Below are 25,253 nucleotides of genomic sequence, written 5' to 3'. Positions count from 1 at the left end.
GTTTATCATTTAAATTTTGGGAATGCACAAAAATGATAAGAACTTAAAAGAATAAACTTTGATACATAACAATAAAAACAATTTTGTTGTGAATGGGGAAATATTAATAACAATTTTAAAATTTGATTTTACAGAAAATCTGCAAGATAGAGAAAAATGTTTCAGGAATGGCAATAAATTGGATCAATGAAGAACTTATTTGGTCAAATCAACAGGAAGGAATCATTACAGTAACAGATATGAAAGGAAACAATTCCCGTGTTCTCTTAAGCGCCTTAAAATATCCTGCAAATATAGCAGTTGATCCAGTAGAAAGGTAAATTCTGCTGGTTTTGGACATTGAAATATATTTCAAAATCTGAAATTCATGGAATCATAACATTTTGACTTAAAGAGACCTCCTGATTGAGGCCAAGACTCTCTTTTACAATGCACAAACACCATTTTCAATAGGGTGTTTGCCTGGGTTTGAACTAAGGCAGGCTCGCTCTACCAGTAGCACTCTTGACTATCATGGTTTCCTGCTAGAGAAGCGTAATTCTCCTTCTAAGTTGAAATCACACGGAATTGCCATAACAGGGCAATAAATATTTGTTGAATTGAATTTTCATTCAAAATAGTCAAACTTGTCCTGTGCAGACATCTGGGGATTACTGAAAAACTGAGAGAAGTCAGCCATTTCAGTGACCTTACATTCAATTATGTGTCTACATGATGTGTTTGCCCTCAGGTTTATGTTTTGGTCTTCAGAGGTGGCGGGCAGCCTTCACAGAGCAGATCTCGGTGGTGTGGAAGTGAAGCTTCTGTTAGAGACATCAGAGAAAATAACAGCTGTGTCATTGGATATGCTTGATAAACGGCTTTTTTGGATTCAGTACCATAGAGAAAGAAGCAGTTCTCATATTTGTTCCTGTGATTACGATGGAGGTTCTGTCCATTTTAACAAACATCGCACACAGTAAGATTTGCTTTTGGTATAAAATAACACAATTGCCATTTGAAGTTTATGTGATAAATGAATTTTACTTTTGTCAGCTAAACTGGTGTAGTGGTTTAGTACAGATTTTGGAGTCCAAAAACTTGAGCTCAAGTCCCAGATTTACTATTTATTAGGTGAGTGACTTGGGCAGGTTACACCACTTCTCTCATCCTGTTTCCTTTAATGTGGGTGTCGGATTAGGGAGGGAACAAAAAGTGCCCACTGAACTGAAATGGTATTTTGAGACTGAAGAACAAGGCAGGCAGCTCCATACAAGCAATGGATCAGTATATTATAGGGTAACTTTCTCAGAGGGTGGGATTGGGTGGGCAGCAATCCAGAGCATTTGTAGTTTCACTCCACACTCCCAAGGGGCCACTGAGACAATTTTACAGTTAACCTAGGGTATGGGGATATGTGCTTGGAAACAGGAAGTGCATTCCTCAGTTAAGATTTATTCCTAAGTCTTGTGGGTGCTGGAAATACGGCAGTGAAGGTCTTCATCATTTTATGGGGACTAAGAGAGGATAGAGGCCACCCGATCCTAATGATTATTAAACAATATCTATTATTTACAAAGCCCTTGACAACAGAGAAGTTATTTACTACACAGTACAGTCCTGGGTAGGGTCAGCGGAAGGATAGGAAGAATTGTATGGGCCCAAGATGGCATCAGTTATGCTGAGAGCCATACAGTGGGGATAATAATAGGACTTATTTCTTGGGATTATTGTGAAGATTAAGTAAAGAAACACAAATAAAAATAATTAACAGAGTATTTGGCATATAATAAATTTTCACATGCTGGTTATAGTTATTCTTTTTTGGAATTACTATGTCATATGTTTTGTGAAGCATCTGTCTTTCATTTGATTTGCTATCTTGCCAGCAACTGACTCTAGCTTGTGGCAGGAGGCAGCAATTAGGTGTGCAAAATTGACACAACCTGAAGTCCACTCTTATCCTGTTCCTGTTTTCTTCCCTATTTTATTTTCACCACACTTATGTGCTGAGAGGCAAAATAATGAGAATGGATCTGGAGCTAAAAATCGTATCCTATTAATTCAGACTCTGTCTACATAAAGAAAAAATTAAACTTAATATCTGTTTTTAACCCTAAATGAGAAACAATTGAAAATGTAGGTGATTAAAATCCAGACAATAAATTGAAATGAAGTGAAACTTTAATAAGCCCAGAAGAAATGTTCTGCCATTCTTTATGTGTTTTCCCTGTTGTTTTTAGGCACAATTTTTTTGCGATGTCCCTTTTTGGTGATCATATTTTCTATTCAACATGGAAAAAGAAGACAATTTGGATAGCTAACAAGCACACTGGGAAGGATATGGTTAAAATTAACCTCAGTCCATCATTTGTACCACCTGGTGGAATTAAAGTAGTGCATCCACTCGTACAGCCCAAGGCAGAGGGTGATCCTTGGGCACCTGGTGAGTCATCTTTGACCTCAAACAGGGTCAGGCATAGTCCCCACCTGCCTACTTGCTCAAGATAGATACTTAGGAGTATGATTGATTTCTCCCACTGCCTCACCCTCAATTTCCAATGTACTGCCAAATCCTTTACATTCTACCTCCTAAATACATCTCAAATGTCCACTCCCCGCGCCCCCCCCCCCAGCTGCCACCACCATAGTCCAAACAGCCAGCATATCTTTTTTTTTTTTTTGCGGTACGCGGGCCTCTCACTGTTGTGGCCTCTCCCGTTGTGGAGCACAGGCTCCAGATGCACAGGCTCAGCGGCCATGGTTCACGGGCCCAGCCGCTCTGCGGCATGTGGAATCACCCCGGACTGGGGCACGAACCCGTGTCCCCTGCATCGGCAGGCAGACTCTCAACCACTGCGCCACCAGGGAAGCCCCAGCCAGCATATCTTGTCTGGCCTATTGTAGCAGCTACTTAATTCATCTTTCCATTTTCGCCTCTTGCCTTTAAATAGTAAATCTGATCTGTTAACCCCCACTGCTTAAAATCTTTCAAAAGCTTTCCTTTGCATTTAGATCAAAATTTAACATTTAACCAGGCCTATCGATATTTGACCAATTTGATCCAGCATCTTTTCCTCCTCCCCTCACTGGACTCTAACACAAGTCTTCGTGTAGTTCTTCAGACATGCCAAGCTCCTTCATACCTTCGGGTTTTTGCAGTCACTCTTCTCTCTGCCTAGACTTCTCTCCAGCTCTGAGCTTAACTGTCATGTCCTCAGGTAGGCCTTCTCTGGTCATCTGAGCAAAGTAGGCCCCTTGACCTCCTATCTTTCTCTCGATAGATAGTCACTGAACTCATCAAACGTGGAATTACATACCACTTTGCTTTGTTTTTGATTTTCTCTCCCACTTGTTTATAAATGCCATGCATGCAGGGACCATATCTGACAGATGGATGGATGGACAGATTGATGTAAACCACCCTATATTCAGTGGTTATTTATTTATTTATAAAGAATTAGTAAAATAAATGGATTAACTGAATCTAGTCATAGTTCCAAATTTCTACTTTCAAATGTAGTCTTCTCTGAATTCTGTTGAAGGACGAAGGGAACGAAAAGTGCCCATTGAACTGAGGAAGCATCTTAAGACCGAAAAATGAGGCAGGCATCTCCGTATAATCAGTGGATTGATTTATTATAGAGTAACTTACAGGGTGGGATTGCAACTGGGCAGACAATGATCTGGAAGCATTCACAGCTGTACTCCGCACTGCCGAGGGGCCACTGGGACAATTTTATAGTTAACCTGGGGTATGGGGGTACGTGCTTGGAAACAATGTTTATGAATGGGTCACTAGACTCATGGGTGCCCGGAATATGTCAGGGAAGGTTTTCATCATGGTTTTGGGACTAAAAGAGTGTAGAGGCTACCTGGTCCTTATGATTATTACCTACAAAGCCCTTGATGACAGAGAAGTGGTTCGCTGCACAGCACAGTCCTGGGAAGGGCCAGCAGAAGGACAGGAGAAACTGTAAGGGCCCAAGATAATGTCAGTTATGCTAACAGGCATACAAATTCCTTCACATATAATCTTTTTTTTAAAGTAGGCTGTCTTGATATGGCTTATATACCACATAAATTATGTTACACTAACATCTGCCTTTATGTAAAAATTTTATTTCAAGAGGGCTTTAAAATATATTTAATTTCATCTGCAACTAGCCTTGTGAGTTTCCAAAATAAAGATGGAATTGTTTGTTTTCTTTCTACCTGTTGGATGCCACTAGGATTTGGTAACAATGTGGGACATGGTAGGGGCTATGAGTGCCTCCCACAATTAGTGTATAAATGGGTTTGTACCCACCCTGGACATAGATCCTGAAGAGAGCTGTAGGGACTGAACAGAGAACAGGCATGAGATTGTCAAAGGGAGGTTAGAATCTAGGGGGAATTGACATTCTTATTTCTTATATCCTCAGGCAAGTTACTAATAATACAAATGCTTTTCATCTATTTCTTTAAAAAACTTAGATAGAAACTATAATTTAACTTGTGTAATGACTATACTTTCAATGCAAGAGATGAAAAACTGCAAGGACAAATTCCTAGAGATGAAACATTTGTTCAGGCAAGTTATTTTTTTTTAATTCACTTATTTGAATTTAAAAAGCAAGAGTTGTGGTAAACAATTCAACTGTGGCTTGAGCACAACATTAAAGAACAACAACCAAGTAGCAAGACTATAAAATAGATGGTGACCATATTCCACACATAAAGGCAGTGAATCTGATATACTGCCAGTTACCTTACATGGGAAATTTCGACTCAAGCTCAAATACAACTTATTGTCCAAGTGGTGATGACTCACAATAAAATTAGAACCAACAACTATAATACTATGAATAAATAATTATTGGTCTCATTCACAGTAGTTAGAGATATCATCATCATCATCATCATCACTATCTCTTACACTTATATGTAACCTCATAATTTCCAAAGTATTTTCTTGGGCATTATCATATTGGTTTGTCACAGCAACATTGTGAGACAGAAAGGTCCTCAATTATTGTACTCATTTCATAATTGAAAAATATGAAGCCTAGAGAAATAGAGTGACTTTTCCAGGATTACACACCTTGTAAATGATGGATTCTGGAAAAAATTCCTGTCTGTCAGTTTAGTGTTCTTTCTACCATAAACAGGTAAGCTCTTCAGAGTCCTTCAGTATTACTTGGCCTCTTTGATGGGAAGTTCAAATAGGATATTGAAAGCATGAATTTCAGGAGAAAATCTACCATGATGCACTATAGAACAATGTGACAAATAATAGAATTTGATGGGAAAGACGGTGCCAGCTGTAGAGCTACAGGCAAACCTGGAATCTAGAAGGCAGTTGTCACCGGAGATACTGGCTTTAGTTATTGATCAAAGGATGGGCTTCATACGAGGTCCAAGTGCAAAGGACTTTTGATTTCAAGAGCACTGTTACTTTGGCTATCATCAGATAGGTTTAAATTGTTTTAGTGCCATGTACAGCAGAAATTCTTCACCTGAGATTTAGGGTTGTGAAGCCCTTGATTGTATATGTTAGATGAAGATATGCAATTGTGCCTCTAGGGAGATGGTACCTAACTTCCATCAGGTTCTCAAAGTACCTGATAGCCTTCACATTTAGATGTACTTCTCTGGAGGCTGGTTAATTCCTGCTGAAGAATAGGCTTACAGTTGTAGCTCTTCTGGCAAAGTGAATAGTAGTAGTACCTTGGTTTGCAAGGCATTTAGTAGTGAGACTACTTCAGTGAGGAGATAGCTGAGAAACATCATGTAACTTGGTTGATATTATTTTTGTTATAAAGTATATGTACTTATACAAATAAGAGGACCAACAAACTTACCTCATGAAAAATGCCTAAACTATCATTTATCAAAATGTTCTCCAAACACTAGTTCTGTAAGGGTTATTTAGAAGGAAGAAACATTTTAGGGTCAGATGATTTAGACAGACTGGGTTAAATAAAGTTAAGTAGGTTGTTTTTTTCTCAAGTGATTTCTCAGAACCACTCAGACGGTTATGTGCACTGTTGATCTCTAATGGCTGTATAACCTGTGGCATTTTTCTATTTTATTTCCTATGCAGTAGCCTGTTTGACTCCTGACTATATTATTTTTAGTCCAGACCTCTTTCTTGAGATATAGACAAATGAAGGGGTGGGGTGGGGGGACCTGAGGCATAGCGAGAGCTAAGCTGCAGAAAAAAGTGATTTCAAACATTGGGGATTTATTCATAATATACAAAAGGGAGCAGCCCTGATGAAGACCAAGGGCAAGGGTGGGGCTAACAAAGGCAAAGCCACAGAGCTCCACAAGGAAGAGTAATGTATCAGTTTAAACAAGTCCTTGTTTGTCCACGGCTTGTCCATTAGGATTGGCTGGTTATAGAGGAGGTCGATGCAGCAGATTGATGAGCCCAAGTCGAGGTAGTAGAGCCACAATTTCGGCATCAGGCTGGTTTTCTGATGATTCTGACCTATTTCCTGAGAGTAGTCACTCTGGTGCCTTCTCTTGCTGTCTGCTTCCTCCAGGATCAGGGTCCTGCTGGGGCCACATCGGAGGTACACATTCAGGCTCAGCACAAGTTTTCTTCGCAAGGCCCACATGTTTACCTGCCTTCTGAGCATTTCTACTTGGATTTCTTGCAAATGCTTCAGGAACAAAGGAAATAACTGACCCACTCACTTTCCCCTCCCTTCTCCCCAGTTTCTCTCCCTCCAGTGTCCCTACTTTGGTGAGTAGCATTTTACCTCCACCTCGACAGGCAGAAATCTAGGAGTTGCCCTTAACTCCCTCTTTCTCATTCCAACACCATGAAATCAATCTCCATCTCCTGACAATTCTACTACCTACCATCTAACCACTTGGGCCCCTCTCAGAGTCCTCCATCCCTGGTGTCCACTTAATTTGTGTCCACTTAATTCATGTCCACCACCTCCCTTTTCCGTGCTGCAGGGAGTATCACCCTTCAAAATGAAGAACCCAATTGTGTCATTCCTGGGTTAAAATCAGTTGTCAACTCTAAATTGCCAATAATAAAACCCAGTCTTTTTATCTAACTGGTTCACGGGGTACCCCGTTCATTTCTCAGCTTCCACTCTCACTATTTTCTGCATTAAAGTCTGGGCTGCAGCCATCCTCAAAGATTTGATTTCCTCCAGGGAGGCATGCTTGCTCTCTCCTCCAGCCTTTTGGCATGTTCTGGAACATTCTTTCTTTCTTTCTTTCTTTCTTTCTTTCTTTCTTTCTTTCTTTCCTTCCTTCCTTCCTTCCTTCCTTCCTTCCTTCCTTCCTTCCTTCCTTCCTTCCTTTTTGGCTGCATGGCTTGTGGCTCTCAGTTCCCAGACCAGGGATTGAACCTGGGCCATGGCGGTGAAAGCCCTGAATCCTAACCACAAGGCCACCAGGGAACTCCCTGGGAGCACTCTTTCTAATTCTCGGCAGTGGCTTACTCTTCATCCTCTGAGAAACAGCTCCAATATCACTTCTTTCAGGAACACTTTCCCTGACCTCTTCACTCAGAGCCTCAGTAGCTATTTGCAGAAAATAGCAGATTTCCCCTGTCACAGGGCACTTATCATGTTTTGCTGTAATCGTCTGTCTTCCTCAACTTCCTTTGTCCTATGAGGACACAGAATACAACTCTCCATTGTACTCTCAGTGCCTAGAGGACATTTAATAAACCATAGTTGGAAAAAAAAAAGACTGAGAAAAACACCCTTTGGTACCCTCTCCCTGCTAAATAATGCCACGAGGAACAAGTTCTAAAGATATTTAATATCTGAATACGTGTTGCCTTTCTTCCCTGTTGTAAGCCCCTGCCCTTGGCCAGACAGTCTTCAGCGAGCCTGCTTCCTTTTGTATAGTTATGAATAAATCCCGGTGTTTTAAATCAGTTTTCTCTGCAGCAGATCTTTGCAGCTTAACTCTAGTGAGAGTCTTTTTAAGGGTTTTTTAGACTCTTTTATGCTTCAGTCTTTTTCTTCTTTCTTTTCATTAAGTGGTCTAGCTTTCAGGAAAAAGGTCTGGGCTAGAAGTAATAGATTTGGGAGTCACATGGGCTGCTGTGTAGGAAATAGAAAAATGGCACAGGTTGTATTGCTCTTAGAAATAATAGTCATGACCATTGACTGGGTGCAGAATGATCTGGTCTGGGCTTCTCCTACATTATCTCATTTAATCTCCACAACAACCCTACAAATTAAGTGTGATTATTAGTACCATTTTATAGATTACAAAGCTGAGGTTCAGAGGTGTCACAATTGCTTGTTCAAGTTCACACTGGGGTAGACCTGAGATTTGAACCCAGGCAGACTGACACCATGCTTCCTCCCAGCTACCCTCTCACTATTGTCTATAGTTTCCTATCTTAGGTTTGCCTTAATTGTTTTGGGATAACCTGTCATTTGGCATATTCTTGTCTATCCATGGCCTGCTGGTGGTTAAAGGCTTCAGTTTGAACAGATTATGGGGCCCAAACCTTATTTTCTTTCTCTTTAAAAATTTTTTTCCACTTCAGGAACTCAGAAAATCAATCTTTCTCTCTCTGTCTCTCTCTTTGTCTCTCTCTCTCTCATTGACACACACACACACACACACACACACACACACACTCTCTCTCTCTCTCTCTCTCTCTCTCTCTCTCTCTCCTCCTCTGGTGCTCTGAAAAGAGACACAGAGTTGATCTCACATTTTTGTTGTCATGATTAAACTTATTAGGCAACAGTGTTCTCCTGGCTGCCCTGACACCTATGCTGTTAGAGTTGTCCCTCAGTATCCACGGGGATTTGTTTGGACTCTGGCCAATACCAAAATCTGAGGATGCACTAGTCCCTTACAAAATAGTGTAGTATTTGCATATTACCTAATGTCCTTCCTTATACTTTAAATCATCTCTAGATTACTTATCATACCTAACACAATATAAATACTATGTAAATAGTTGTAAATACTATGTAAACAGTCTCTGGCACAAGGCAAATTCAAATTTTGTTTTTTGAAACTTTCTGGAATTTTTTTAAAGAATATTTTTGATCCACGGTTGGTTGAATATGCAGATGTGGTGTGGAACTCATGAATACAAAGGACAGACTGTATATGAATCTCAGAGCCAGTGTGGGAACTTCTTTGTATACAGTGTTGATGGCATTATTTCAAGCTCAACATTTAGAGAATTTGCAACTATAGTTTTACTGCTCACAGATGTTCTTTTGTAAAAGGTGCAAACAATTTTGCTTTCTTCTGTGATTCTTTAAAATGTAGATTCCAGTTTTAAGCTCATAAGAGAATTTCAAAAGCGCCTTCTTTGGAAAATGAAGCACATCTGTCATCAACACTGTTTAAAATACTTTGCATTCATTTCATGCAGAAAAATGTTGCTGAATTTCTTTAACTCTGAGAGTTCCTGAAGGAGAACTGTCTCCACCTAGAAATGTACCTGCTTATGGAAGTGACTAGTGTAGCTAAAACTGCCCAGGTGGGACTCTAATTCACTTTGATTATGTCATTGCTGGGGTTTCTACTGTAAAACCTTGGTTTTTTTGATACCTCTAGAAAAGAATCATCCTAGATATATGACTATTTCGTTCACATAATTTTTTCCTAAAATGTAAATATTGTGGTAAAGTACACATAACATAAAATTTATCATCTTAGCCATTTTTAAGTGTACAGTTAGGGGGCATTAAGTACATTCACAGTTTTTGTGCCACCATCACCACCATTAATCTCCATAAATCTTATCTTGTAAAACTGAAACTCTACACCCACTAAATGAGAACTCCCCATTTCTGCCTCTCCTCAGCCCCTGGCAACCACCATTCTCCTTTCTGCCTCTGTGATTGTGACTACTACTCTAACGACCTCATATAAGTGTAATCATACAATATTCCTCTTTTTGTGACTGGTTTATTTCACTCAGCATAATACCTCAAGATACATCTGTTTTGTAGCATGTGTCAGGATTTCTTTTCTTTCTAAGGCTGAATAATATCCCACTGCATGTATATATCACATTTTGCTTATCTGTTTATCCTTTGATAAACACTTGGGTTGCTTCCATGTTTTAGCTATTGGGAATAATGCTGCTACAAACATGGGTCTGCAAATATCTTTTTGAGATGCTGCTTTTAATTCTTTTGAACGTATACTCAGAAGTGAATTGTTGGATCATACGGTAATTTTACTTTTAATTTTTTGAAGGTCAATTATATTGTTTTCCACAGCGGCATTTATTTTTAAACTGCTCAGAGGCTGTTGATTTGTTTTTAAGATTTTTTTTAAGCTGTGGAAAACAGTATAATGTAAAAAAATATTTTACATTTACAGCAACAGTGCACAAGGATTCCAATTTCTCCATACCCTCATCTACACTTATATTCTGTTTTCATATAGTTTAAATGATCAGTTCAAACACCCAAAGCTCTGTTATTTAATTACAGAAATCTTAGCAAATTATGGATTTCTGTACTTCCTAACATATTTGTAGATAGTTATTGACATTTTCTTAATGATGAGGGTCACATTTACAAAGATACACGTCATTGGGGCAAGAATAGGACTGATTTGAGGCAAAGCTGGGTTTTTTTTCTTTTTTAAATTAATTAATTAATTAATTATTTTTGGCTGCGTTAGGTCTTTGTTGCTGCACGTGGGCTTTCTCTAGTTGCGGTGAGCGGGGGCTACTCTTCGTTGCGGTGCTCAGGCTTCTCACTGTGGTGGCTTCTCTTGTTGTGGAGCACGGGCTCTAGGCATGCAGGCTTCAGTAGTTGTGGCACGTGGGCTCAGTAGTTGTGGCTTGCGGGCTCTAGAGCTCAGGCTCAGTAGTTGTGGCGCACGGGCTTAGTTTCTCCGCGGCATGTAGGATCTTCCCTGACCAGGGCTCAAACCCGTGTCCCATGCATTGGCGGGCAGATTCTTAACCACTGCGCCACCAGGGAAGCCCAAAGCTGTGTTTTTAATGCAGGTTTGCCCTGACACCAAATGGCTGCCATGTGAAGTGCCTTTTAAATACTTGGAATGGCTCTTTATCAATTTTCTATCTTTCTTGCTGTTGTCTTTTGCTTCTTGCTGGTTTCCATATGCCTGGCTGTGGCCTCTTTATTTTCTGAGACTTTTTCCTGCCATTCATTTGTTGAGGAACCCAGATCATTTGTCCCTTAGAATTTCCCACATTCTGGATTTTTCAGATTCTATCCCCGTGGTGTCATTAACATGATTCTGTTTTTCCTATACACTGGTAGTTTTAGCCTAGAAGCCTTATCAGATTCAGATTTTTTGCAAGAGTACTTTATAGGTGGTACTGTGGGTAGTACTGCATGCTTCCTAGTGACCATGCCAGAGGGCACGTAGTGGCTGAGTCTCCATTCTTTTTGTGATGTTCAAGATTCATCAGTGGTTCAGGTGTTACCAGCCTGGTCTGTCCATTATAGAGTTTCCTATCAGCCTTTTGTGTAATGGCTTTACAAGCTATTAATTGTCATTGCTTAGAGGCATTTTTTCATTAGAGGTTTGAAGTAATGACATTCTAATTCTATCACTGCTTATTTGTTGAATAACTTTTCCACATCAGCTTTATGATTTCCCTGAGGAGCATCTTTTATAGGAAAGGTAAATTAAATGCTTGATTTAATCTTTCCCTTAATTTATCTGTTTTCAGAATAAAGGGTTAGTGTATCCTCCAGAGGTGACCTTCTTTTAAAAAAAGCATCTTTATGAATTCAAGGATGTAAAAAATATTTGAAATGTTTTTATTCATTGCAGTTACTATCATTTTCACACTCAGATTATGCCGTCTTTCTCCAGGAGGAGACCTGAGATAAGGCTTCTAGCTGTGGGAAACATGACCAGTAACTAACCCTTGGTGGTCTAGAATGCTGGGCTGAGGCTGTGTCTGCGCTCAGCAAGAAAGAACATCGGAATCATGTAACCACTCCTGCTAGTGGGGAATGCACTGTGGATGGGGGTGGTAGCAATGGGAGCGGAGACCTTCACACCTTGTGTTTGCATCTTCATGCTGTGGACTGGCCAAGCTCCTCAGAAATAGGTCTGAAATAAGGAAAGACTGAGTGCGCCTGAGGGGTGCATCTGAGAGTAAAAGGCATTTATTTTTTAACTGCTCAGAGGCTGTTGATTTGTTTACTTTCTTTTTGTTTTTAAGATTTTTTTTAAGTGGTCCATTTTTTTAAATCTTTATTGAATTTGTTACCATATTGCTTCTGTTTTATGTGTTGGTTTTTTGGCTACTGATGCATGTGGGATCTTAGCTCCCTGACCAGGATCAAACCCACACCCCCTGCATTGGAAGGAGAAGTCTTAACCACTGGACTGCCAGGGAAGTCCCGATTTCTTTACTTTCTGATTCTTAGGTTTAGATGGATAAGGATACCAAGTAGCTAAGTTCTGGCTAAGTGATTTTTTTTTTTTTACTATAATTAGGAATTCCAATAGCACAAAATAACCACTCTCGTTTCTTCCTTCTTATTTTCTATTAACAAAGAAGAATAAACTTCTGTATTACACAGTTTGGGAAGTTTTTTGGGGAAGGTGAGGGAGTCATTTATTCAGGGAACTCACTAATGAAAAAGACAATAAATAAATAAAACAAAAATCATAGACATTTATAGAAAAATATATTGTATATATAATTTATATATTTTATTATACATAAAATATATAGCATAACATATTAATATGTTAATATATTAACTTTATTATGTATCAGTATATAGTGGTCTATATCAATATATAATATTAATAATATAAATATATATATTTCTATAAAACCCCATAAAATATATATATATTTTTTATATATATACATAAGTATATACATATACACAAACACACATATTATATACATTAAAGAGATGAGGTCTGTCATTGAAGACTTGAGCTCGAGTCCCACTCCTACCCCTTATTAACTATATGTGATCCTTAAGATACTATTTCCTAATCTGTAAAATGGAAGACAATAATTACTCTGCATAACTCAAGGGCTTGTTATAAAAATTACATGTGATAATGTAAATGCTTTATAAAATGTTATTCAAATTTTTAACTGTTGGGGGTGCTAAATGTTTAGTTAAAAGAATGATTCAAGTGAATGGGTTCAAATGGAAGAGACTAGAAAGGCTTTGTTGTTGAGGTGAGTCTGACACTGAATTTGAGGTGGAGAGAAATGTGTGATCAGTGGAAAGAAGCAGGCTTGGGAATCCCACGTGTGTTGTTTCATAAGTGCGCCAGGGTAAGATCTATAGTTTGCTTGGCTATAGCAGAGCTCATGAGAGCTTGTGATTTGGGCAGTTATTGAAGGCGCAGTTGGTGGTGGACATTAAACTCCATGATTTAGGAGCTTTAATTTGAGCTCAAAGGTAATTAGGTTCCACTGCTGGGCTCTGGGAGGGGGGTTACCTGAGGTCAGCAGCAGCATTCTGCGTGCTAGCTTCAGCCTAATTTGAAGCTAAAGAACAGCAGATTAAGGAGATTAAACAAAATACAGCCCTCAATCCCCTATGTTTTGCCTCTTCCTAAAATGACCTTTTAAGTGTTTAGTGTCTGAATTCAGGTCACATCATCAGCACAGCCATTCAGAGACGAATAGTGATTGCTTTCCTGCCTATGTTCATCATTGAATAGTAATGTATATTGTTAATAAGTATCATTAAAACCATCATCAGTATGGTATAGTGGAAAGAATACTGACCATCTATTTGAGTTCTAACTCTGAGGTTGACTGGAAATTCAAGGAGAAACCAAATAAAGGAGCTAAGTTGCAGGTTTCATGATCACAGGTTTTTGTGCATGTGTTCCAGATGTTTGTAGCACCCCTGTGTTGTAAAAGGCACCAGGTTAGGTGCTATTGGGACTATAAACGTGAATGGGATACATGTTTTATCCTCAAAAGCTTACTGATTAATGAAAAAGATATATACATATATAGAGAGAATTGTGATGATGTTGGTGATGTTGATGATGATAATAAGAACACACAGAAGAACAGGTAAGAGGTAGTAGAAAAGTACAAAAAAAAAAGATAAATAACATTGGATCTAGATGAAGAACAGAGCAATTTCCTGTACCCTAGACATTAATTGTTTTCTCCGTAAGTCAGTTTGAATCTCCGTTAACATATCATAAGCCAGTATTAAGGTGTGAGAATCTTTATAGGTATAAATTTAGAGGAATTTACAACAAACACTTGATTCTGTATAGAACCATAATTTTTTTAAGTGAGGGATCTCAGAGAATATCTACTTCAACACTTTTATTTCATGGAATCTGAAGTCAAAGGGATAAAGTGATTTTATGTAAAAGGCAGGATGAAGACAGAACTCAGTTTTCCCAATTCTTAATGCAGTGGTCGTCTATCATACTGGGTTTGGAAAGATTTTTATAGGAGATATTTACAGGAAGCATAATCTCTCAATTTTTGGTTACCTCAAGAAAGTAGTAGCACTTTGGTGCTATTAAAAGGTGCTATTAATCAGGCCTTTCTGGATTTTTGTTGTTGTTCATTTGTGAATGTTATAAAAAATACAGTTGAAACAATCACATACTCTTTTTTAGAAATTTGAATTAGGTACATTTTGTCTCCAGTACATTTGTGAGTTTCTGACTTTAGTCATTTGCTTTAAAAATTGGGGTCATTTTGTTTTTAATTTTCTTAATTAAAATTTTGATATATGAAGCGTGTAGGAACATGAAAAACAATGTTACTAAACATGCATAATTGGCATAAAAACCATGGACAAGAAACAAAATTTTTGGAATCAATATCCAAAAACTATTCAGTGTAGGGCTTCCCTGGTGGCAGAGTGGATAAGAATCTTCCTGCCAGTGCAGGGGATATGGGTTCATTCCCTGGTCCGGGAAGATCCCACAAGCCACGGAGCAGCTAGGCCAGTGCGCCACAACTACTGAGCCTGCACTCTAGAGCCACGAGCCACAGCTACTGAAGCCTGTGCCCCTAGAACCCGTGATCCTCAACGGGAGGGGCCGCCGCAGTGAGGGGCCCGCGCACCGCGGGGAAGAGTAACCCCTGCTCACCACAACTAGAGAGAGCCTGCGCACAGCAATGAAGACCCAACACAGCCAAAAATAAATAAATTTTAAAAAATTTATTTTAATTATAAAACTATTCACTGTAAATCTTAACTTAGTTGATAATATTGCAACAGTATTAAATAATTATGCATGTAATTCTATCAAGAGATCTGAATAAACAAGTTTAAAATAACTGAAGAAATAACGCAGATTAGCTAAAAGGAGGTGTACATAACTGAGGTGAAAGTGGGATATTCCATTAGTACTTTAGGTCAGTGTTTCTCAAAGTGTGGTGTAAAGACTCCAGCATCAGAATCATTCCAGATTCCGGTAAGTGAGCCTTTCCCTTGATGTATCAAATCAGAATCTCTAGAGGGTGACATGCCCTCCAGGTGGTCTCAAGGTACATTAGAAACATTTTCAAGGGGGCAAGAATATGTTTCTAATGTGATGCTTTGTCGGTCAAGAAAAGTGTTTAGTAACTTGAAGTAGAAGGAAAGGGGTAGAGTCAGAGTGAGGGGCACCTTTCTAAGTAGACAGACACCAGAGAAACAGACCTGCATGGGGGACAGTCTCAGCCTCGTGCACTACTGTGCTCAGGCTCTCGCTGGCTTGTTTCTTGTGTCTTTCACAGCAAGCCTGTGTTTTTAGTGGGCTCCTCCCCTTACTCACAGGCTCTCGCTGATCTCTGCTATGCCAGGTCTCCTGGTGCCTGACCCCGGTCCTCTTCCCCTGCCGTCACCTATTGCCAGAGCTCTGGCCTCCATAACTACATGCACCTTGAGAGCTGCCCTCAAATTCAAGCTTACCTCTGTATTTCCCAGAGCATTTCACAAAGTCATTATTAAAATTGGCAAAATTGAGAAGGAACAAAATTCGAACAGGGCTATATGTGTTACTAGTTTAGCCCTTGACTCTGGCTTTGAAAACCAAAGGTACCAAGTTGGCCATTTGTTGTTCAATGTATTTGGCTAATTTAATCCAAGCGCCTACCTTACTGAGCAGATTTTACTATTCGCCCTGGGCTATTTTGTCACACATGGAATGCCGGCAGCAGTAAACTCAGAAACTTGGGGATAAGACATGTGGCAGTGGTATATACTGTCTGAAAGTAGTTGTACTTTACATAATGATCCTAAAAACAGATAAATATATAGATCTGACCTATAAATATTATACTTAAGAAGAGATGTTCTTCATTTTGCAGCCTTTTTTGCTTCTTAAACAGATATTTCATTTTCAGCATTTCTGTTTATTGCCTTATTTATTTTTTAAATAAATAAATACTTTTGATAAAAGCAGGTCAAAAAGAAAAAGCTATTAAGTTGTGCTTAGTGTTTGTAACCCAAGGAATGACATCTCCAGGTAATTAGTATGTCCTATCCCGAGAGCTACTGTAGGAGAGATACAACTAGAGAAATAAATGGGCTTCAGAAGGCTGAGTAATCTGGGCTAATGTTTGACCCTAGAGCAGTGCCACCTCCGTGAGACAACATCCCTGCTGATGTCACGGGAAGATTAGAGTTCTTAGGAGCCATGAGGGGATCGTGCATTGCCCCTGTCAAAACACACCTCCACTCCAAATTAACCGCCTTCTCTTTTAGATCAGAAACTCTGCAAACTGAGGAAAGGTAACTGCAGAAGCAGCATGTGTGGTCGAGAGCTTAAGTCCCATGTGTGCATGTGTGCAGAGGGATATGCTTTAAGCCAAGATGGAAAGAACTGTGAAGGTAATGTGTGGTGAGCAAGCACAGCCCACCTTGGCCAGTGGCTGGTCTTCAGTGGGCAATCCAGAACCTCCATGTGAAACCAATTTCAAGTTTCCTCCTTTGTTCCCCCAGAAAAGCAATTTTATTTTTTCCCTAATTTTAAAGCACTTGTAACACTTTCAGGTCTCCTTTATATCTTGTGTTCCCAGATCGGATACTTTCAGAGGCTACTCAGGGATTGACATAAGGCAGGGAGTCTCTGAGTGGACTCTACGGAGTTCTATGGGTTTGACGGTGTGCAAAATGTCCGTATTGTCAGATTTTTTAGGAAAGTAGTTCCGTAGCTCCCATAAGATCCTCAAAGGGTATGTGACTCCCACATCTTATCACATAACTGTTTGGTAGGAATCTTGAGAAACTGCACCTTGGCTGGTTAACTTGGGCTCGTCCTACTGTGAGACTCCAGGTCCGATGTAATTAACCCAAGGAGAAATGCTGTGTCCTTTCTCCTGGGACGTCCAGTGAGTTACTGATGAAAAGAATCCAATGGCTGCAATGTACATTCAGTGGAATTAGTTGGGGTGAGACTTCAGGTAAACCTGGCATCTGCCTGTTAACTGCAGCCCCCTGCTTATGTGGGACTAGTGGGCGACAGCCATAGCATAGAACAGTGATCTGGAAGGCTGGGTTTCAGCCAGAGTAAAACTGCTAGGGAATGCTCCCACGTTCAGGTGAAGGGCTCCTGTCAGCATTGAGAAAGCTGAAGAGCAAAGCAGAGGCATGTCCTTGTCGAGAACTTTCTAGGGTCCTTGCCTTAAATGGCTATATCTTTTCAGGTGAAATAGTACTACTTTATCCCAAGAGTAATTTGAATATGAAAATCTGTATTTGAAAGTATAAACTGTGACAGTTTAAACCATGGCTTTCATGATATTTGAACTAATTTCTTTCACCCTTTGTTAGAGTAGCAAAAACAGTCTTGCCATGGTCAGTTACAGCAGATAGAGGTGTGAGATACCCTACTTTTTGCTGACTTATTAGTGATACTACAATTTATTTTCAAAAATAACCGTCTGACTGTTTTACTGTTGTTATGGTGTAGATGTCAACGAGTGTGCCTTTTGGAATCATGGCTGTACTCTTGGGTGTGAAAACATCCCTGGATCCTATTATTGCACATGCCCTGTAGGATTTGTTCTGCTTCCTGATGGGAAACGGTGTCACCGTAAGTCACAACAAGTATTTATTGCATTATTTCCTTCATTTTCACTGATGTTTCTAAGGTGGCTATGATCTGCGTTGGTGGTCCTCGGTCAATAGTATACATCAGGAGTAACTTGGAGTTTTATTTTGGTTTGTTTTTTAAAATGCGAATGACCAGACTCTATCCCAGTCCTGTTAAATCAAAACCTCCGACAAACATGTATTTATATATTTTACTGTTTATATACCTCTGAAAGGTAAGCATGTAAAAAACATAATCATGATACAATATTACATCCAAAAAACTAGCTCGAATTCCCTAATATCTAATACTCAGTCAGTTTTCAGGTATAACCACAATATCATTATCACAACTAAAAAAATTAATAATAATTCCCTAATAACATCAAGTATCTAGTCAGTTTTCAGATTATCTTAAAAAGTTTTCAACAGTTGATTTGTTTGACTAGGTATCCAAACAAGCTCCGTGTGTTATACTGATATTAGCTGATACCTCTCTCTCTTATCCTACAGATTCCCTCTCCTCTTTTTTTTCCCTTGCAAGTATTTGCTGAAGAAACTTTTTTTCCTGCAGAGTTTCTCACACTCTGGATTTTACTGAACACACTTCTAAGATGTCCCTGTCCTTCTCAAACTTGTAGTTAGATCTGCAAGCTTGATCAGATTAGGCTTTGAAATTTTGACAATAATACTTCATTGGTATGTTTATACTTCCATCAGGAGACACCTAACATCTGGTTGTTTCCCCCTCTGTCATCCGTTCTAAAGTTCCCCAATGGTCTTTCTTCTTCTTTTTTTAAAAAACAAACTCTGGACAGTTTTACTGAAGAAAAAATATGCATGATTTACTTTTCACCAGTCCATTCTGGCATTTTTCTAATGCTGTCAGAATCACCTGGGTCAATAATAGCCAGTGTGTGGGCTTCCCTGGTGGCGCAGTGGTTGAGGGTCCGCCTGCTGATGCAGGGGACACGGGTTCATGCCCCGGTCTGGGAAGATCCCACGTGCCGTGGAGCGGCTGGGTCCGTGAGCCATGGCTGCTGAGCCTGCGCGTCCGGAGCCTGTGCTCCGCAACGGGAGGGGCCACAGCGGTGAGAGGCCCGCGTACCGAAAAAGTAAAAAAAAAAAAAATAATAAATAATAATAATAGCCAGTGTGCATGTTACTGACCCTTTCCAGTCAGTCCTCACAAGGGTCCTCCTGCTCTGCATCGCTAGTGCCAATAGGACGAGACCGAGTTTGGTTCAGAAGCAAAGGAAAGCTTTATTACTGGACCAGAGATTGGAGAGATGTGAGCTCACCTCCATAGTACCTGCTCCCCTGACACGCCGTGGGCAGGGCTGCTTTATAGGGTTCTCCACAGCTGGGAGGGGGCGGAGTTCCCATTGCGCACACACAAGCGTGCTGCTCAGGCTCCAGATCGCAGTGCTGGGTGCAGGGTCTCTGCACACGGCTGTCGCTGCCATGTTGAATTGAGGGGTCGAGCACAGTGCTTCTGCATACGGCCCACCGAGCTGCAGTAACAGGTGCAGCAGTTCTGCGCTGGGAACTCTGATCCCATGTGTTAGGCGCAAGGCCTCTGCACACGGCCCCCTACATGCAACTGAAACGAGACTAAGCCCAAAGAAGAGGTTAGACCTTATCTTATCACCTAGATTCCATCTTATTTTTCCTGAGGACCCCAGTAGGCTTTGCCAGTGACACACATACTCTATTATATTCCACATGTTGTGCCCAATTCAATATTATTGCCACTGTAGTGGTGGCCATCAGTTTCGGCCAACATGGTGTAGTACTCTATTTCAGATTTCCACAAGGCTGGGCATTTGTTGGTGAGGATGATCAGTTTCTCTTTGCCTTGTCTGAACATTTCCAGAATCTGCTTGTACCTGCAGCACTTACTTTCCACTTTCTATAACGAGTTGGAGCGTAGAGTCGATCAGGCCCAGCAACTTTTTCGTCTTCTTTTCGGCCACCATTTTTCTGCCTTAGGGTGGGACTGCCTCCAACCAAGAGCAGCTGCCAAGATTGCTGGGAACAAGAAAGAGCCCAGTCATCTTTCAGGGAATCGTTGTAGTGGCCATTAACACTCATTTCCTAGATTCATTATTTCATCAGGGGATTTGAATGATGATATCTAGTTCTAATATTTCTTTTTAATCATTAATTGTAATACCTTTATAAAAAGAAGGTTCTCTCATTAACTATTTGGTGACTTCAAGATACAATTCTTACAGTTAAGGCAGTATAAATGATGAATTTTTTTCTCTTTGTTTACTTATATTTAGGATAATGGGTTGGTTCTTTAACACCTTCCAAAGGTAGCCAATGGGGTTTTTTAATTTTAGTTTTTATTGAAGTATAGTTGATTTGTAATATTGCATTAGTTTCAGGTGTACAGCAAAGTGATTCAGTTATACACATATATATGTATATATCTATATTCTTTTTAAAAAAATTCTTTTCCATTGTAGTTTTTTGGATATTGAGATATTGAATATAGTTGTCTGTGCTTGTTGTTTATTTTATATATGGTAGTGTGCATCTGTTAATTCCATATTATGTCAAATAGAAGTGGTGAAAGTAGGCATCCTTGACTTGATCCAGATTTTAATGGGAAGGCTTTCAGCTTTTCACCATTGAGTATTATATTGGCTGTGGGTTAGTCATAAATGGCTTTTATTATATTGAGATATATTCCTTCTGTACCCACTTTGGAAAGAGTTTTTATCATAAATGGATGTTGAATTTTATCAGATGCTTTCTCTTCATCTATCGAGATGATCATGTAGTTTTTGTCCTTTCTTTTGTTGATGTGGTGTATCGTATCGATTGATTTGCATATGTTGAACCATCCTTGTGACCCTGGAATGAATCCAGCGAGATCATGGTGTATGATCCTTTCTATGTGCTTTTGGATCTGGTTTGCTAATATTTTCTTGAGCATTTTGCATCTATATTCATTAAAGATATTGGCCTGTAATTCATCAAAGATATTGGCCTGTAATGTCTTTGTCTGGTTTTGGCATCAGCGTGATGGTGACTTCAATGATTTGGGGAGATTTGTTTTTTGTTTTTTGTAAGTATTATTATGAACTCTTGGATTTTTAACATTTTTTATATGTTTCAACCCATTGCAGTTGTTATTCTTACCAATGAGCAGATTGTCTCCTCTTTGGCTGGTGGGAGAATCTTCAAATGGGTTCCAGACCCCAGTAGTCTTTGATAGTTTTCTCTTACCTGGTAGGACATATTTTCCAGGCTTGTCTTGTACATTCCATGTTCTAGACCTAGAATCAGCAATCTCTCAAGGCCACTGCTTCCTTTTTATGAGAAATAGTATTTAGAAAACATAACCTGCTTCAAAGTCAGTTATTGTTTTGAGTGTTTTAGGGCATCAGATTTAGGAAAACACTTTCTAAAAAGAGAAATACATTATGAGTTTATATGAACATTCTCAATTCAAATTTAGGATTACATACTCAGATACCTTCTTATGGGTTTCTTATTGAATCTACCAACATAGCTAAGTAGAAACAAATGTTTAAAATCATATGGGAATTCCTTGGCAGTCTAGTGGTTAGGACTTGGTGCTCTCACTGCCAGGGGCCAGGTTTCAATCCCTTGTCAGTGAACTAAGATCCCACAAGCCATGCAGTGCAGCCAAAAAAAAAAAAAAAAATCTCATGTATATTGTCTAGTACTGCTTCACAGATGATGGAGAATATGTTAGTCTGGATGTTATATGTGCTTGTGAAACAAGGCACAGAAAAATGGATGGATGGTAATGAAGTTCTTGGATATTACCCACTACCTTTGTGACTGTTTATGGAATTTGCCCTTCTTCTAATACCATGTGGTTTATCTGTGAGCAGATATTCTCAAGTGCATGATGATAAAGAGTCCATTATGTGCCTAGTAGGACACACAGAATCTCACTTGATTGTCAAAACTGCTAGAACTTCTATGGTATATATTTTACATTTTAATATTTGATTTACTTGGAATTTATTTTGATGTGTGGTATATGGTAGAGATTTAGCTTTTGCCTCAAAGTATTACTCATTTATTTCTCTACCATTTACTGGATGATCTTCCACATGCTCAATGATTTAAAATACCTTTATCACATACTATATTCTTATGTGTACTTGAGTCTTTTCTAAAATGAGCTTTCCAATCTTTCCTATAACTGTATTTCATTTATAAGGTATATTCTGAAAAACTTATAATACCTGCTTTAATACTATCAGGGAATATTTTGATGCAAAAAAAATCCACGTAAGTTTACATAAAATAATTTTCAAGTAAAAAAATGCTTTCACAATAATTATCTTCCATTGAAATAAATCTTCATTTTTTTAAGGTAATGATGTAAACTGGGGCCTTGTTCTTTGAAAATAATATCTTAATTTAAAAAGTTAAAGAAACTGTAAAATGTTGTGCTTGATATAAACCTTGACATTTAGACTGGGGCAATCTGAATTCTATCTATAGCTGTGCAGAACCATAAGCAAATGAGTTACCAGATATCTACAAGGTTCCTGACAAACCAAACCATTGAGAAACTGTTTGTTAGATAAGTAAATTTGTTAGTTAAGTGCAAACTGTTTATTTCATTTGAAATTGTGACAAAATAAATTTTACAAATTGCAAAAAAATAAAATGAACTTTCTGTCTGGTTCTATTGATATTATCCTCTTGGTCTATTCCTGTACTCATTACCCACTGTTTTAATTATTGCATCTTTGTGATACATTTTGATATTTTTTAGAGCCTCTCATTCTGTTCTTACACCTAACCATAGTTACACAATGTTTTTAGTTTTCTTACACATGTAATTTGTTTTCCAGATGAACTTGAGAATCATTTGCCCAAGTTCCATTTAAAATATTTTGGAATTTTGATGACTAATAACTTAAAAAGTATTAATTGTCAGAGAAGAAACTTTGAAGAAACTAGAGTCATTTTCCAAAATTAGAAGTCCTTCTTTAATTTGTTTTAGATTTGAACCTTTTTCTTTATTTTTATATCTCCATTACCACAACAATTCATAAATGTTCAATCTTTATTTAACTTATTCTTTTCAAGATATCATTTTTTTTGTTAGCAACTGAATTTACCAAATTTCCACAAATCTGATTTAACACTAATCTTGGCCTCATTTTTCATTAATTAGAATTAATTTCCTGCCCAAGCAATGTGTCTGAATGCAGTCATGATTGTGTTCTGACATCAGACGGTCCCATATGTTTCTGTCCTGAAGGCTCAGTGCTTGAGACAGATGGGAAAACCTGTAGTGGTAAGTTTATTTATCTATCGTTTGTTTGAAAACATTAATTTTCTAACTGGCACCTAAAAATCCATCTACTGACAAAGGAGAATAGATTTTCCAGCATTACACATTGAAAGATATTTACATAATGGATTAACATATGGATTTAAATAAGATTTTTGTGTTTTGTTTTTAGATACCATAGTGTAGTGGGTATGAGCAAGAGCTTTGAAGCTAGACAGCCCTGAGATAGCATTACCAGTTACTAGCAGTGTTGTTTTGGACTAGTTACTTGCCCTCTTTTGGTCTCAGTTTCCTCATCTGTAGAGGTTAATGATACCTGCCTCCTGGATTTGTGACCAGCATTAAACAAGATGGTGGATGTGGAGTGCTTAGCCTGTCCCTTGCACCTATGAATACCTCCCTACTTTTATCTTCATAGAGACTTAAGCATATAGAGTGAAGGCTATAACTCAAAATTAGCAAAGAGTTATGTGTGACATTTTTTTAAATAAAAAGAGCAAAAGAAGTCAAGAGACCAAAAATGTGAGAGAGAAAAAAATATATTAATCACTAGGAAGAATTAGACCAGCTGCCAAACTCATCAAAATGCATTTTTTACTCCAGCCAGCTGCCAGTGTGCTTGTTCACAAATTCAGTGATAGAACAAGAAGACAAGGGTCATTGGGATGTGAAGGATTAACACTGAAGATGTCAGGTTATAGGGAAGTAGAGTATGGTGACATTTTCCTCCTAATCTCTGAAAAATAAGCTTGATTGTGACAGTATGAATGATTGTGGAAATGGTTTTAAAAAGCAACATATATTTGGTTCACCTTAATATTTTGATGAAAAATTGATATTTTTTTAATACCATAACATCATTACCAAGGAATTGTTTTTTGTAGGTTGTTCATCTCCCGATAATGGTGGATGTAGCCAGCTCTGCATCCCTCTTAGCCCAGTATCCTGGGAATGTGGCTGCACTCCGGGGTATGACCTACAACTGGACAAAAAGAGCTGTACAGCCTCAGGTTAGTGCTGTGAACATTTGAAAGTGTGTCTCTGCAAAAAAGATTATGTGAAAAACAACATTTTATTTAGAAAGTGTTAAATTGCTTTTGGCTTCTGCATAGAAAGTCTGATTTTTTTAATTTTTAGAAATGGAAAACAAATCACATTATAAATATAAATAACATAAATTAACATTAAATAAATAATAATTCTGTGTTTGAGGAACATTTTGAAGTTAATTAGTGTTAAGCAAAGATTTACTATAACATCAGGTATGGCATTCCAGTATATGTGAAAGTCATAACCAGAATAGTCTTAAAACACTTTATAGTTAAGGGGCATTTAATAAATCTTTGTAGATTGATTTGATTTTTATCTCTCTGGTAAATGTAATAATCATAATACTTTGACAAGTTCTGTCCTTTTCATGACAAAATTTAATATGAAGTTGTGTGCTTCAACTATTTTTTCATCTTCTGATATTACATCTCATGTCCTTCAACAGCCTTGGAAATCCTAGATTTATGCCAAATTGATTTAATCTCTCCTGAGGTTCATTATGCCTGTAACCTGGGATAACATAGTGATGAGCCTACAGAGCTTGCCTTAGACCCCCGTACCCTTAACTTCTCAGGGCCTTAGTTAATATAGCATAATCTGAGCTCTGAAAATTATCAGGGGTCTAGTTATTAACTCACATAATGATACCTCCATTTTAAAACTGTCCAGACCAGAGAGGGTATTTTTTGGACATGAATTAATACAGTCTGCTAATAATGTTTCAATATGTGTGAATCAAGGAGATTACACAGCATAAGACTTACATCATTTAGTTAAGATGTTTGTTACTTAACACTGTCTCCTTCTATAAGTAATTTGCATTTTAAAAGCAGGCACCTAGACAGGGAGGAAACCAGTGATGAAATTCTGGCCATAAGTCACCTCATGGAAAAGGAAGTCTTCTTGCCTGTCTTAACCTACACCGTACAGGTGGGAAATTAAGAAACAAG

At 38.5% G+C, this 25,253-nt stretch overlaps 1 protein-coding gene and 1 pseudogene across 2 annotated transcripts in view; one reads left to right on the top strand and one right to left on the bottom strand.

Annotated features, from left to right (window-relative positions):
- The window catches only part of EGF (epidermal growth factor), a 92,858-nt gene that overhangs the window by 24,835 nt on the left and 42,770 nt on the right, over window positions 1-25,253 (top strand). The window contains exons 3-9 of the mRNA XM_082629735.1: window positions 135-316; window positions 731-958; window positions 2,223-2,425; window positions 16,626-16,751; window positions 17,833-17,955; window positions 23,134-23,256; window positions 24,138-24,263. Coding sequence (XP_082485861.1) covers window positions 135-316; window positions 731-958; window positions 2,223-2,425; window positions 16,626-16,751; window positions 17,833-17,955; window positions 23,134-23,256; window positions 24,138-24,263 — 1,111 coding nt within the window. The remainder of the gene's footprint in view (window positions 1-134; window positions 317-730; window positions 959-2,222; window positions 2,426-16,625; window positions 16,752-17,832; window positions 17,956-23,133; window positions 23,257-24,137; window positions 24,264-25,253) is intronic.
- On the bottom strand, window positions 18,718-20,027 carry LOC309793587 (large ribosomal subunit protein eL30-like; annotated as a pseudogene). The gene is made up of 2 exons: window positions 19,659-20,027; window positions 18,718-18,871 (listed from the first exon to the last, which is right to left on the bottom strand). The product of its transcript is annotated as a large ribosomal subunit protein eL30-like (transcript).

The sequence above is a fragment of the Mesoplodon mirus genome (assembly GCF_964341445.2).
Source record: "Mesoplodon mirus genome assembly, chromosome: 2".
Classification (NCBI taxonomy): domain Eukaryota; kingdom Metazoa; phylum Chordata; class Mammalia; order Artiodactyla; family Ziphiidae; genus Mesoplodon; species Mesoplodon mirus.
The sequence above is the reverse complement of the archived record's forward strand: the minus strand, read 5'-3'. Positions and strand labels throughout refer to the sequence as shown.